Genomic DNA, 16,742 nt, shown 5'->3' on the forward strand with positions numbered 1-16,742 from the left:
CACATTTTTATGCGGAAGCTTGGAGTTGAAGGAAAATCTCAAAGAGTAGTCCAATCTATTGTTTTTACACTCCTTAAAAAACATAACTAGGTTTTGATTTTCAATTCCTACTTGCTAGTAGGAAGTTGGAAAACTTGGTTTTGAGGCAAAATTGGAAGTCCGATATGCTAATTCTTTTTTGCCAATTTTGAAACAAACACAAAAATTTTCAAATTTGGATTTTGAAAAAGCCAATTCCTGTCATCTTCTAGGAACCAAACGGACGCTTAGGGAAGTAGAATGATCAGTCACTTTTGTGCAAGAAACAAGAAAGTTTAGGCGTGTCCTATTCTTCCTCTTAGTCCAACCTTTTTCGCTCCAACATGCTGTCTGATCCTCTAATTCAACTTTTATATCTTTGACAATTTCTAACGAAAGGGGGGCCACTTAAATCAGCATCAGTAGGGGCTTTAAACCATGAGGTTTATGTTATCATGCCAGTAAGGAGACTTGTCACAAATAGATTAAATATGCATGTTTAATAAAATTATAACAATTCATTAGATAAAACAAAATTCAAGGTACTAATTTTAAATGTAAATCAACCAAATAAAAAGCAATTACCTTGGCTGCAACAAATGGAATGTTGCAAAAGTACCAAAACTTGCAAATTGCTTTTTTTGCAGCATCATGGACCCGTTGTTCCAAGTCATGCTCTCAAGTGAGGGCAATGACTTAGGAGTAGTGCATGACACAAAATAATTGTTCGACCTAGATTTCTGATCTCTAGGACAAAAGCTAATAGTCCCACTAGAAAGAGTGGAAGTAGAAGCACTAGTACTACTAGAAGAAGTAGGATGAAATGGAGGCATGGAAGAACTTTCTCCAACACACTACAAATGGGGCTGAACAGAAACTATTACTAGCTAACTTCTCCCTTTGCCTCTTCTTTGTTTCCTTTAATTTCTCAAATGTTTTTGGTTGCAAATAACATGCACAAACAACCTCGAGAGGTACTTCTCTACGCAACTCAATATCATGGCCACATATCTTGAAATATGACATTTAAATCTATTGATGTCACCTCTATTAATTTCTTTATAGAATTCACATTTCACTTGCTGTCTTGTTCTACAAGAAAATTCTTTAGTAAATCGCTAAGTGACATCTTTTTGACCTATTTTCGTAGCCTTAGGTTTAGCATTAGTAGTAGACATTGGGGAAAAATATGGTTTTGAAACGTCAAAGATGTTTGCAATAAGACAATTTAAAGATAAAATTACCATTTGCGCACTGTGTTTTATAAGCTAACACAAAAAAGTAGGGCTTGTCTAAAAATTGTAGGGTTTGTAAAACTTTTCCATTTTTCAATCTTGATTCTTCTCCTTTGATATTCAAGTTCAAATTTCAATGCTCAAAGAAAGAAAAGTCAAGTCAGCAAACCCTACTTTTTTTAGAAAAAAATGTAAATACATATTTTACATTTTTTAACAAAATAGTGGGGTTTGCTATTGTTCTTTTATTGAAGTTTGAAATTTGGATTTGAGAGGAAAACATTCAACTTCAACAATTCAAAAGTAAAAATAAAAATAAAAGATTGTTTATTAGAAAATACAAAATAGAAAATTCAAAAAATTCATAAGGTTTCACACATACCTCTTACAATAAATTTGAAATGAGACAAGGGCTCTTTGCAATTCTAGTATGATTTGTTGATGCTCCAAATGCAAGTGTTACACTATCCCAATGTTTTTTTTTTGAAGATTTTTATCTCTTCCTCCCTGCTGGTCGCACTTCTGCAGACTTCTTTTCTATTGTACTCCTCTTTTATCCTCAATACAATGAAATAAAATGCTTTTTAGAATTGCAAAGAAGAAATAGAACAAAAAAAGTAAGTTAAAACATTCACTTTTTATATTCTTTTGCAAAAAAGACCATATTTGTTTACGAAGTCTTGTCATTGGGACTTAGTAAGTCAGATTCTGACTCATGTGACTCATTGAGTTATGACAAGTCTCGATGAGTCTGGGAACTTTGGTTATAACTTATCTTTAAAGAATGGAAAAATGTTGTGTTACTAGGTTTGTCCCCTGTTGCCCGGATTCGAGCTTGGGTCTGTGCGAGTTTGAATTTGTTTTCGGGTTTGCTGTAGGTCTGGGCAAGGTCCTTATTTTAGTCTATGGGTTCGCCCGAGTCTTTTCTAAAGCGAACCTAGACGGACCCACAACAAACCCACAATGAACCTAGGGCAGTAGGGTCCAAAATTTGAAATAAAACAACTTTTAAGAGTGTTTTTAATTTTTTAATTTTAATTTTTTTATATAACCCTAAAAGGAACCTACTAAAAAACATTTCATCATCTAATCTCTCGTGTTGAGGAAGAGGAGAATGATATAGCATCATCTGAGACTAGTGTAACCGGTTTGGGTTCCAATGATGAGGATCTAGATATAGTTGCAGCTGAGGATGAAGCCATTGATCCCTCATTTTTTGATGACCCATTTGACCCTTGAAGGGCATTTGATACTATGATCATTGATAAACTACTAAACACTTATCATTTATCATTATGTTTCACACTTTTTTATTTGATGAACTAGTCTATGTTTTGGAATTTAGTAATTCAATGTATGATTTTCTTTACAATCATGAAGATAGATTAATGAGCGAGTATTTACTGTTTATCGTTGACATTTGGCATTGATCAGTGATTAAGTAATATATGTTCATACTGTGAAATGACTTAGTTTTGCAATTATGTATTGTCCCCATCTTTTTAGTGTATTAGTGGAGTTCTTAGCCTTTACATTCTCCGAAGGCTAAGTGGAGAAATAAGGAGAAATTGATTAAATTAATTTCTTATAAAGTCAAAAAAGAAAAAAAGAGTGACTTTATATCTAATTAATTTAATTGGAGAATGCATAAATTATTGGAAGGGGGGAAACTTCTAGAGAATGCAATTATTAAATATTTTATTTAATTATTGTATTGTAAGAGAGAAGCTTCTAGCAAGTGCATTAACTATTGGAAGGGGGAAACTTCTGGAGAACGCAATTATTAAGTATTTTATTTCCTTGTACGAGGGTCAAGGAAAAGTATAAAAAGGGGTGAGAACTTCATTGTTTATCATTCGATTTTGTGAATTGCATTTGATATCAAGTTGGGAGAAGAAACTAAGGTTTCCGATTTCAGCCAGTCATTGGAGAATGTCAACTCTTCAGTGTTGCAACCATTTGAGGTGGTGAAATATCCATTGAATTTGGTATTTGGGAGAGCTTCAATTTAGGAGTTCTATTTTGTGCTTAAATTAGAGAATAAATTTTGATTGCTACACTACGCATGCAAGATGCCGTGCTACAGTGTCTATGCTTGATTCATTTCCATTCTCAGGCTTCACTATTATCATTGTACTTCATCAGCATATGATTTTGCTGTAATAATTTAGAATCAAAATTTTTTGGCATCATTGTTAAATCTTGTTTCCATGTATTTGCACTAATAATACCAAAAGAATTGCACTTGCATATTAGTTCCTTGAGGGGTTACCACAGTGGTATTAGAGCGGTTTCTTGCCAGCTTGATAGGGTTTATGCAGCCACCATTCAATTTAGTTTTCAAAGCAAAAACAAAAGGGCTCTATTTATACAGGGAACCAACACAGCTGAGAACATGGTTGAGAGACATTCTCAAAGCCCACCCAGAATTATGAGAGATGATGAGGCTTTACAGCGTCAGGATAGGCTTCTACAGTCAATGGAGGCAAGTACATAAGCAATGATGGCTATGATGCAACATTTGATTGACAGGAGAAATAATTATAATAATGACCAGGATGATAGGAGCATAGCAGGATCACAACATTGGACTCGGTCTGGGATAGCTGACAAACCCACACGTCCTACATTTAGGGAAGAAACTCCAGCACTCACACCTGATGCTATGGTAACAGACATTGCAGATGAACTCCGACTAGCGAGGAATGAGTGGGATTCATTACCAACATGTGTACAGGACGAATGGACATTTGATAGGTACTTGAACTACAGAGCTGCCAAGCAGATAAACACAGTGAGTTGCAACAGGTCACCAACAAGTTGGAATTACCCACATTTGATGGTAGTGGGAAAATGACTACTCGTGCTTGGATTCATAAGTTGGATACTTTTCTATCTTTGAAGATTATGATAGAATTTGAAGCACTCAAGTATGCCACTTTACACTTAGATGGGGCAGCTCATGATTGGTGGACACATGGCATGATCACATTGCAACACAATCAGGTAACCACTTATCAGGAGTTCGTGGATAGATTGATAGAAAGGTTTGATAAAAAGGATCCTGAAGTTTATTTCTGGGAGTTAGCCCAGTTGAGACAATCAAGAGGCTCAGAACAATTTATCAGTGACTTCTAGAAGCTTGCAGTGATGGTGCCTGAGATTTTAGAACAGAGGCTAGTCATTTTATTCATAGAGGGATTGACTAAACCACTCAAGGGGTGGGTAAAGGCCTTTGATCCTCCTACATTACAGGAAGCCATGAAGAAAGCCCGCAATGTGGAACTTGTAGCTTCGACAAACCGGTTTAGTTCGAATGGTTCTTCATCATTTAGAGATAACAAAGGGGGATTCAACAAGGGTAAAGAGAAGGTTAGCAACTCAAAAGGCAAGTCAGCTGCACCTTTGGATAAGGAGATGTTTAATGACTTGCGTAAGAAGAAGCTATGCTTCTTTTGCAAAGGTCCCAATGAGTTTGGTCATAACTGTCCTATGAGGCCTAAGGGGAAGGCTAATCGGGTGATGTGGGCTTATTACAGGGGGTTCGGATTTAGATAGCTCAGAGCACCATGATGAGGATCCTGATGAGGCAGAGGGTGAACAGGAGGTAGATAGTGTTGAGAAAAAAGAGGCTCCAGAGCTACATTTATAGGAGGCACGTATGTCTAGTATTTCAGAGAGAGGGATCTTTTAGACTTCGGGGAGTCTTGGCTGGATAGAAGGTTATTACTCTGTTGGATACAGGTGCCACGCATAATTTCATTGATGCACGATTTGTGGAGAGACATGCACTCATTACTGAGGAGTTCAAAGGATTGAGAGTCAAGGTAGCTGATGGATATACTCTTCGTTGTGACAGGATGGTGTGAGATCTACCTTTGCGCCTAAACAACTATGAGTTCAAGGCGGACTATCATGTGGTCAACATGGGTGACATGGACATAGTACTTGGGATGTAGTGATTACATTCTCTGGAAGAGGTTACCCTGAGATTGAAGGATACGGAGATACAATTTGAGGTGGATGGCAGGACTCATGCACTGAAGGCTATCCGTAATGGTGATGTCAGGACTATCTCATTTAGGCGGATGGAGAGATTAACCAAGCATGATGATATGGAGTGGGCGGCAATATGCACCTTGATTCCTATCTAGGAGGAGCAACATCAGACTGAATATCATTCGGACATTCAAAAATTGAGAATCAAGTATGAGAAGGTATTTAGCGAGATTCCACTAGGTAGGCCACCAGACAGAGGCATTGAGCACATTATCGAGCTGGAGGAAGGCACTAAGACAGTCATGATCACACCATACCAGAACCCAAAACGACTCAAGGATGAGATCGAGAGGACCATCAAGGAGTTGCTAGCAATGGGACACATTCGACCAAGTCACCTTTTGCGTCTTCTGTTGTTTTGGTAAAAAAGAAGGATGGTACTATACAAATGTGTATTGGTTGTAGGGTGTTGAATAAGAGAACTATAAAGAACAGGTATCCCATCCCACGCATCAATGAGTTGATAGATAAATTGCATGGGGTTTGTTATTTCACAAAAATTGATTTGAGATCAGGCTATTACTAGATCAGAGTACGAGAGCAGGATATTGAGAAAATTGCTTTCAGATGTCATTGTGGGCACTTCGAGTTTGTAGTCATGCCTTTTGGTTTGACTCATGCACCTGCCACTTTCCAGTCCACTATGAATAGGGTCTTCCACCATCAATTGAGGAAATTTGTGTTGGTGTTCTTTGATGATATTTTGATCTATAGTAGGACTTGGCAGGAACATTTAGAACACTTGGAGACAGTATTGAGCATTTTACAGAGGGAGTCCTTGTATGCCAAGGAGTCCAAATGTGATTTGGGGATAATAGAGCTGTTGTATCTTGGACACATCATTAGTGTGGAGGGAGTGTGGATGGATCCTAAAAAGATCCACACTATTGTTGATTGGTCACCACCAAAGAACTTTACACAGTTGAGGGGGTTCCTTGGTCTGTGTGGATTCTATCATAGGTTTGTCAGCACGGTACACAACACCTAAGACAGATTTGCTGAAGAAAGGGGCATTTGTGTGGACTCGGGAGGCACAGGATTGTTTCATGCGGTTCAAGGAAATAATGACTACATGCCCAGTATTAGCATTGCTTAATTTCACAAAGCCATTTGAGTTTCAATGTGATGCTTCTGGAGAGGGAGTTGGTGTTGTACTCATGCAGGACAAGCATCCTATAGCTTATGAGAGCAGGAAACTTAGAGGGTTTGAGAGATCATCCAACATATATGATAAGGAGATGTTGGCCATCATGCATGCCTTGGCCAAATTCAAATAGTATTTTGTGGGCAACAAATTTTGTATTAAAACTGATCATAACAGTTTGAGGCACTTTTTGGGACAGCGAGACCTAAACGATTGTCAACAAAAGTGGGTGAGTAAGTTACAGGCCTATGATTTTGATATCACATATGTTAAGGGGACACAAAATGTTGTTGTAGATGCTTTATCTTGCAGGCCACACTTCACTTCTATGATTTAGATATCAGAGGATTGGCGACACTTAATTGTAGCAGAATATGCCAAAGACACATGGGCCTTTGAAATAGTGGAGGGAACAATGATCGACACTAGGTACACTCTTGTAGATGATTCGATCATTTACAAGAACAAGATTTACTTAATCCTAGGATCGAAAGTGAAGCAGTTGGTTTTGAGAGCACTCCATGATTCACCTATAGTAGGCCATCTCGGGTATTTCAAGGCTTACAGGTTAGTTTGGGAGCAGTTCACTTGGAAGGGGCTTAAGGTTGATGTTTTACAGTATGTGTATGAGTGTCTTGTTTGCCAGTAGAACAAACAAGAGCACACTTATCCAGCAGGGCTCCTATAGCCACTTCCTATTCCTGACAGGAAGTGGGAGTGCATCTCCATGGATTTTATCATGGACTTGCCCAAGGCCCAGGGGCGCGATTGTATCTATGTGGTGGTGGATAGATTGACAAAATATGCTCACTTCTTCCCTATCACTACTACATGCTCAGCAGCTCAGGTGGTAGAGGTCTTCATCAGGGAGGTTTTTAGATTACATGGTTTGCCTCAGAACATTGTGAGTGACAGGGACAGCCGCTTCATGAGTCACTTCTGGAAGGAGGTATTCCGGTTGTGGCATTGAGCTTACACCTAGCACCAGTTATCATCCACAGACTAATAGTCAAATGGAGATTGTGACCAAATGGGTGGAAGGGTATTTGAGGAATTATGTGGCAGCTCAACAACAAGCTTGGGTCAGATGGATATATCTCTGTGAACTATTACAGGAGAGTAAGGATATAGTTGCCGTTCTCAGGGACAACATTGTTAGAGCTTAGAACCAGCAAAAACAATATGCAAACTAGAAGAGGATTGAGCATAGTTTTGAGGTAGATGATATGGTCTACCTCATGTTGCAGCCATATAGGCAGTCCACTCTCAAGAAGAGTGGTGTAGAGAAACTCAAGCCACACTATTATGGACCATTCAGGATTGTCAGGCGAGTTGGTGAGGTGGCTTATGAGTTGGAGCTTCCCGTAGACAGTAGAGTGCACAATGTGTTTCATGTGTCACGCCTCAAAAAGGTGTTGGGTTAGAATGTGGTGCCTTCTGCAGTATTACCTCCCTTGGATGATGAGGGAAAATTGATATTGGTACCAGAGGCTATCATTGATTTAAGGGAAAGGAACTTGAGGTGGCGCACTATAAGGGAGTATTTGGTGAAATGGAAGGACCTGCCAGTTGAGGATGCGACATGGGAGAATGAGGAGATTTTTTAGCATCCGAACTTAAAGTTGCTTGAGGACAAGCAATTTCAGGGAGGGCGGATTGTAATGTTCACATCTTTTTAGCATATCATTGGAGTTCTTAGCCTTTACATTCTCCGAAGGCTAAGTGGAGAAATAAGGAGAAATTGATTAAATTAATTTTTTATAAAGTCGAAAAAAAAGAAAAAAAGAGTGACTTTATATTTAATTAATTTAATTGGAGAATGCATTAATTATTGGAAGGGGGGAAACTTCTAGAGAATGCAATTATTAATTTTATTTAATTATTGTATTGTAAGAGAGAAGCTTCTAGCAAGTGCATTAATTATTGGAAGGGGGAAACTTCTAGAGAATGCAATTATTAAATATTTTATTTCCTTTTGAGGGTCAAGGAAAAGTATAAAAAGGGGTGAGAGCTTCATTATTTATCATCCGATTTTGTGAATTGCATTTGATATCAAGTTGGGAGAAGAAACTAAGTTTTCCGATTTTAGCCAGCCATTGGAGAACGTCAACTCTTTAGTTTTGCAACCATTTGAGGTGGTGAAATATCCATTGAATTTGGTATTTGGGAGAGCTTCAATTTAGGAGTTTTATTTTGTGCTTAAATAAGAGAATAAATTTTGATTGCTACAGTACGCATGCAGGATGCCGCGCTATAGTGTCTATGCTTGATCCATTCCCATTCTCAGGCATCACTATTATCATTGAAGAGCATATGATTTTGCTGTAATAATTCATAATCAATTTTTTTTGGCATCATTGTTACATCTCGTTGCCATGTATTTGCACTAATAATACCAAAAGAATTGCACTTGCATATTAGTTCCTTGAGGGGTTACTACAAATTATGCATGTTTTTCTTTTTTTTTTTGTAAATAGAATGCATACACACACACACACACACACGTACTCACAAACCCACCCACAAACCCAAATGAAATTTGTTTTTTGCCCAAACCTATGAACCTGAACTTGAACCCGAATCTGTCCTCGAACTTGAATCAGCAACTTAGGAAAAATGGGTTGTTGGAGTCTTAGGAATAAATAAGATATTTTATAAAGTGTTTATTTGAGGAATATTATCTGTGAGATATCATTGACTTGACACTGAAGGTATAAAATTGAAATAAAAAGGATTCTTTTTTATTCACATCCATGAATAACCAAAATAATTGAATCGTATACAAAGTATAATAAGCTAAATTCTATGGTCAAACTCTAAAATAAGATATGGATACTAACTTAAAATAGTATACTCAAGAAATGTGAATACAAAAAGAGGAATGAAGTGAATGCAATTAAACCTTGAGCCATGGGATCTACTACACATAGAGATGACATTTCAAGATAAGGACTGTAGCAAGGACATTGAGCTAATGAGGATTGAATGAGAGACTAAGAAAGGAACCAAAACACTATCACACTTCTACATTAAGGCCTTAACTAGGAGAATCAATTAAATGTTTTCTATCTTCACAAAAGGTCCAACTAAGATTTTGGATTTCTCCTAGGAAGCTGCTAAAGTTGAAAGTGTTTGGATGTGTAATCCTAGAAGAAAGCTTTGCATTCCTCAAAGAGAAGGAGAGGGTTTTTAATTATAATTGCTTTCGTCAGATTGGGATATTGCATGTGGCATGTTAATAATAATATACAAAGAGGCATGTCATCTCACTAATTTGTCCTATTAAGAAATGTCACCATTTTTAGGCTGTGCTTCGTGGGGACATGTACATTGCCTTTTTATCCCCTCCCCCACAGGAAATTGTAATATCCCCTTGGTGAAATATGATTTATTAATAAAAAATAAAAAATAAAAATATAAAAGAAAAAAATAATAATTATAATTTAGTAAAATTTAATGCATGGTCAAAAGGTACTAGATGAAAAAGTGTGACTCTAAATCATGAGATATAAAAGGGACATAGAGAACTTCATTTGAAAGGAAAGATACGAAGGAAGAAAGAATGGAGCAAATGAGTTAAGTAAGCATAAATGTAAGAAGAAAGGAATGAGAAGAAGATAAGGAAGCAATTCTCTCAAAGGGGCAGCAATGATGAAGCTTGCGACCCTTTTAGAGGGTGGTAAATGTTAAAAAAAGATGTGTCTATCCTTCACATTGGAGGATATAAAGGGGAAAGTTTTCACTTGAGAAGGGGGTATAATGGAGGAGAATAATTGGGGGAATAATATATAATTCTGAAAGGCAACAATGAAAAAAGGTGACTCAATTCTTATGAAAGGTGATGACCCTTCCACTAGCGAAGTATATAGGATAATTCATTCCAATCTTTGAAGGGGACATTACATAATTGTTTAGGGACTCAGAGACAGCTAGTAAATGTTACCCCCTTTCCCTTTTTTGTACAAAAATAGCCAATGTCCCTAGGATGTCAGAAGCAGTAGGATATGTCAAGGGATGGCTCGCCATCCCCAAGACGACTAATGGATGTCCAAATGTCCCTCGTTTGTTTTGGGAATGGTTAGCTAACCCTCAATCTAAAAGGGGGCATTGGGTCTAGGTCCCCGCAAGGTGCTGACACCTGTTGATTTCATTGGGGGTGTTGCCCTCAAACAGCCATCAAACTAAAAGACTAGCCAAGTATTAGACCAATGATGAATTATGGTTACAAAATCTGCAAAATACATATACTCTATTGCAAATCTCCACATATTCACAGTCAAAGCAACATTCAAGGACTTTGTTTAGTGTATAAGGATGCCATAGACAAACTTGGCATGGTATATTCATTGCACCATTCGAATATGATTAAGTCATAGCTGGCAAGAAATGCCATTTTCATAATGTAAAAATATATTTACAGAGACAACCCAGAATTATCCTATTTATGATCAAATTTAAACCATGCCTCTTTGTTAATTAGTTTGACAACAAAGCATGCAGTCTTGAATGCATTAGGCTCTTGGAAAAATATGAACTCAAGCTTATATATATATATATATATATATATATATATATATATTTGTATGTATGTATGTATTTATGTATATGTATGCATGTATATGTCTATATAAAGATAGAACTTATATTCAATTATGCCATGCTCACAAAAGGTTCTGTAATGTCTATGATGAATGCTTGATCATTGTTATCATATAAATTCTTGAAAATTCCTTTTTAAAAAAAAAGTTTTGCCCTTAAAAGGGGCCAAAAGCACCCTTGTACCAGAAACACATCCGGCTGTCCCCATCCCAGAAACTTGGTTGAGGACAGTTTTAATAGTTGCTTCAAGACATCAATGCTTACATCAAGCTGGAGAAAATTATTAGCTTGGTGATTCAGGGGATCTGATGCAAGGATATATGTGAGGGAAAACTAAAAAGGGTCAGACATATTACTAAGAGGGAGCATAAAAACTGTGTATGTCTCTCCCATGAGATGTGGCGGTCTGTTTCAACATGTAACTTGTGGAAGCATATCCTTTGCTAGCCAAGGGGAATCTTCATTAGAAGTGATCATTGATGTTGGAAATAGTGAAGTTAAATTGTGGTGTTATCCACAATGCATGATAAATGTTTTGCATAGAAAGCCAACTTGGGGTTGAGAAGCGACTTGGATAGTTTGATAAAAAAAATCTTCTGAGAATCCTATTGATGACATCCAAGTGTAAAAGACTAGTGGTTACATCTAAGGAATGCTTGAATAGAATAAGTTGATCATTCAATGCCGTGGTAGACTCGAGGAGTAGAATTCTTGAAATGGCAACAATGTCAATATCTAATGGGTCCAAAGAACAATCCTTCAAAGAATAAAGTGCTAGGCAAGGGTATCTTTCATGGTTAGAATCCAAATGAAACAAGGATTTGAGTTTGGGTTGCAGAAAACAATCCTAAAGGTATTGTGTGGCAACACCGAATCAGATGTCGAAGCATTGGGATTTTGGCCCTGTTTGAGCTAATTTTTGATGAGAACACTGCAGAGTAAGACCCTAAACTTTACTTCAATAGAAACTGAAATCCTAATTACAGTATTAAAAAGAGCTACATTTGAACTAATATATCAGAGATTTGAAAGTACAAGCACCTAATGACCAAAAGGAGGTGTATCTCTTATAAGGACATGACTTATGCAATTATGAGTTCAGAAGTGCAGAAGATTGGTTTTATTTGGAGTAACAAGGGAACCCTTAGAAATAATGACTCACAAGTTTGCACCTTAACTGTTTTTTCAACTTCTTAATGTGATGCTTCATTGGGTAAATTTTCAGGTCTAGATGATTTTTTTCTTAAATAGAGTGTGCTGCATATCTAGGAAATTGATTGATTGAACTTGTATTCCCTTTGGGGGTTTAAGCTCGTCAGTAGATGTATATGGCTTCTGGCTGTTAATCACAAATTATTCTAAAAAAATGAGAAAATTTATCTAATTAGTTCACTGTTTATCATGCATTTGCTTGAGTACATTAATACTTTCTCATTGTCTCTCTGTATCTTTTAATTTGGTGCAATATTGGTGCAATAACCTCAGGTTTTTGTAGATTATTATGTTTTGTGCTCTTAGTTGCAAGCCTTATTTTTTTAGCGAGTTCAAGGGCTTTGTAGAAAGTTGAAGGAACTGTTTGAGGATGCTGTCTATGTTGTGGCTTATCTTTTATGGATGGTACTTTGCATTATGTGCCCTCATGTTTTTACCTGGTTCAAAACCCATATAGGGAATTCTAGAACTAATTGAAGTTGTTGTTCACTTTGTGTTGTGTTGTGCATTATGTCTACTTGCAAATTTATTATGACATTGCATAATTAAACTACATTGTACTTTGGGATTATGATAATTGATGACCACGGGATTGATAAGTTAAAATTTGACCGTCCTAAATATAGGCTGTAGTTGAGTCCATGAGAGATGAACTAGTAGTTACAATGTTGTATATCCTTCTTTGACATTCAAATGGGTTTATACTTTCATGCATTTGTAATATGTGTTTCAATATTTGTAGAATGATGGTACATTCATTGAATGTAGTCCCTCTTTGGCTTTTTTAAAACATGCCACTTCTTTTGTAGTGTGTTGGGGAGGACATTGAAGACTTGGAATACACACCAAAGCCAGAATTCGAAGGGATTTTCAAAGTGACCAATGTACCAAATGAGGTAGTTTAGGCTATTTCCTTTTCTATCATAAATTCTGTGCTTCTGAAACTTATTTTGATTCCTTTGAAATTTGATATATATGCAGAGAGAGCTTATTAAGCGGTGGTTTGATCATATGCATGAAGTCAAACCTGGGATTTATGTGACATACAATGGTGATTTTTTTGATTGGCCTTTCCTGGAGCAACGGGCTAATCATTATGGAATGAGAATGAGTGATGTAAGTGATTTTTCGTATCAAGTTTGAAAATTGCTTAAATTGGCAAACTATTGGGGATTTTGAATTACTTTCTATTCAGGTGAAAGTTCACAATTCATGATGGTTCAATGAATCTGCGTTGCCTTTTAAAGTCTTAATGTACAGAGTACTTGTTCCAGATGCCTTAAGTAATTTATTCTGATCCTGTCTTAATTATATTGAATCAAACTGTTATTTTATTTTGTCTTTTCTGATAAGTAATACATTTTGATTGTGTTCTCTGGGCATTATATCTAGCACTTCTCTGGGCATTATATCTAGCACAGAAGGCTGATTTTCACCCTGACATAAGTGTGTATTTCTCAGATAGAAGGCATATGACTAGAATGTTTCTTTCATGATGCTATGCATTTAAAGTGCTCTGCACTCTCGCTTTATATATTAGTTTTGTCTCTTTATTGATGAATGCCCTTGCTAGGTTATGTTTAGTTTAGATTGGATGGTGGTGGATATTGTACATTAAAGTCACCTAGGATTTGTACATGGGTGTGTCCAATTGGATATGCTGCACCAGGGACCAGAGTTGGTTGCAATATGTTAATGATTTTAGCACTTAACATGTCTCTTGGTGATTTGAACTGATGGCTCTGTCATGTGTCTGAGATCATTTATGACTCATACTTATCCCATTTGACCTTAGGACAAGCATGTGACAAAATATTGTTCGTAGTTTTGGTGATAAAAAACCCTTTGTTGCTGACATACCAAAATATAAAATATGAAATGCATGGCCAAGATAACTCAAATTAATAAATAAAGTAAAAAATGAAAGATTAATTATACTAAGTTGCCAATTGTGTGGAAATGAAGTGAAAAATAGTGTTTTTCTTAAAAACTGTAGATAGAAAAAGGTCTTAATGTGGATTTGGACAAGTATTAGCACAAAAATTGTGTTTTTCCTTGCTGCCTCTGTCAGCCGACTGGATGGTCCCGGCGGTGTTTTTGTAGCCGACGGGTAAATAGTTTGTAGCGGATATAATGTTTGTGGCCAACGGACTCCTTCGGGGAGGTTCGGCGGATAGTATTTATATCCCGTCTGAGATCATTGTAAATTAATCATCTACTATTACTGATATTATGAAGCATAATGTAGGTCTGGCATATGTGAATATAATTTTGCTATTCTGTTCCATTGTTTGTATGTGTTGATTTCTTTACCAGTACGGTAAACTTTTGGCGCCGTTGCTCGATGGACTTGGTACGCAGGCAGTCGGATGGAAATTAAATGCCGAATCGGTTGAATAAAAATAAGAACACGGTGAAGGATAAAGATGAGATTTGCGGAACTCAAGCTAATTTAATTCTGGCATAGCAAGCAGAGCATCGGAGGAGATTCCAGAAGATTGCTGACGGAAATCGAAGCGCGGAGGAATTGCTGGAGGAGACTTGACAGCGGGTGGATTTGGTGGAAGAAGCACAGGAGGCGTTCTTGAAATTGTGTTCGCCGAGGGAAGAGAATTCAGACGGAAGAGCATTGACTCGCACGGCTCGGAGTGTCGAGGGAGTACGAGCGTGGAGTGAACTCTTCATCTGGGATACACTTCCACAGGAGACATCTTCAGAACATCCTTCTTCTTCACTGAGGTTCGCAACTGTTGAGACCTCTGGTGTGGGAGTGCAGACCTTCGGTGTAGGAGTTCAGATCGCCCGTGTGGGAGTGCAGACCATCGGTGCGGGAGTGCAGACCTTCAGTGTTGGAGTAAACAGCTGTAATATCTTCCCTTGATTTGAACTTTGACTTGCAGAAATTTAACTTAAGGAATATTGTCAAACACTTTGTATGCAAACTCATAAAGCTGATTTCCTCAATAAATTGCTTTCCAATGAGTAGATTTACGAATAACTATGAAGTGACATTAAAATGCATAATACACATCATAACATTTTCACAAACACTTGGCACACATTCAATAGTATATGAAAAATTTGGAAACTCTTTCAATCTGCTAATAAAGGGTGATTTTTAAATGTAGATGTGCACTTACAGCTGCCTTAAAGGCTGCAACAACTATTCAGACTTGTATTCAACAATTATTATGCAAAATATCAAAATTTGACAGAAGAAACCTGGAATTAGTTGCCGTAGTATTTTGCAGATGTAGTCGGCTAGCCCTCCAAACTTTTAATCAGCCGGAAAAACAAGTAAACTTGATACCAACATTGTTCACGTCGTACTGTAGCAAACTACTGTTCATGCCGACTGTAGCAAAATACTGTTCATGCGGCACTATAGCAATAACTAACTTCAGATCTGCACTTCAAACCCTTGTAAATTTCTTTATGCAAACACCCCAAATGAAACCCAGTGTGTTTCCTGAAGTGAAAACACCCTTGATCCTCCTGACTGTGTCTTTCAACAGCGAAGAGAATGCTAGCAAAGAGGGATTCCGTCCTCCAAGCCCGATAATCAGATATCCAACAACATAACATTAATCTTCATCCAAGCATACAAAAAAAAAGCTCTTCCATTTCTTTTATAGTGTTCTCACAAGAGCTCAATCCTTCGTTTTCTCAATGTGGGATAAAACATAACTCCCTTTATGTACCTTATGTCTCCAATGTGTTATAAAAATAAAGGGAACTCTTTTAATTTAAATATTTCCCACAAACTATAATCTATGCATTAATAAAGTTAAATATTTAAATTTAACTTTATAAAATGGCTTTATCAATGCATAACAAATCTTATCAATGATAAATAAGTCTTCCTGTCAATTTTAAACAATTACCATCGACATACCACTGTGACTGAATGTCCGGCCATGTCCAAGATGACTTACTATAAATAGTAAGTATGCCCAAAGTTGCCTCAAAACCCCTCAGAAAGACCTGCAACTGAAACTGTCTAGGTCAAATGGCCTCTAAGCCCCTTTAATGTCCTAGTTAGCCTACAGTGCCATAACATGGGACATTTGAATTGACATATGGAAAGAGGTATTATAACAGTACTCCCCTAGATGTAGCCACTTCACCCAAGCCTTTTGCTCTCCTGCAATGTAGTTTCGAAGGTACCCCTCAACCCATTTGTTCACTATCTCTGTCTGCCCATCAGTTTGGGGGTGGTAGCTGGTACTCAGAGTGAGCTTTGTTCCACATAACCTGAACAACTCCTGCCAAAAGTGGCTCATAAATCTGCTGTCTCTGTCACTGACTATGCTCCGTGGTATCCCATGTAGTCTGAATACCTCTCGAAAAAATAGTTCTGCTGTTTGTGCTGCTGAATATGTAGACGAAATTGCAAAGAAATGTGCAAATTTCGTCAATCTGTCTACCACAACAAAGATACAATCCCAACCCTGTGCCTTGGGGAGGCTTGTGAT

General features: G+C 37.3%; 1 protein-coding gene across 1 annotated transcript in view; it reads left to right on the forward strand.

Moving 5' to 3' along the window:
- Window positions 1-16,742, forward strand: part of LOC149539209 (DNA polymerase epsilon catalytic subunit A-like) — a 106,859-nt gene that overhangs the window by 20,539 nt on the left and 69,578 nt on the right. Inside the window, exons 8-9 of the mRNA XM_089800543.1 lie at window positions 13,077-13,163; window positions 13,249-13,383. Of these exons, the coding sequence (XP_089656669.1) occupies window positions 13,077-13,163; window positions 13,249-13,383 (222 nt within the window). The remainder of the gene's footprint in view (window positions 1-13,076; window positions 13,164-13,248; window positions 13,384-16,742) is intronic.

This window comes from Cupressus sempervirens, chromosome 9 (genome assembly GCF_028749045.1).
Source record: "Cupressus sempervirens isolate cs-2001-9-10 chromosome 9, ASM2874904v1, whole genome shotgun sequence".
Classification (NCBI taxonomy): domain Eukaryota; kingdom Viridiplantae; phylum Streptophyta; class Pinopsida; order Cupressales; family Cupressaceae; genus Cupressus; species Cupressus sempervirens.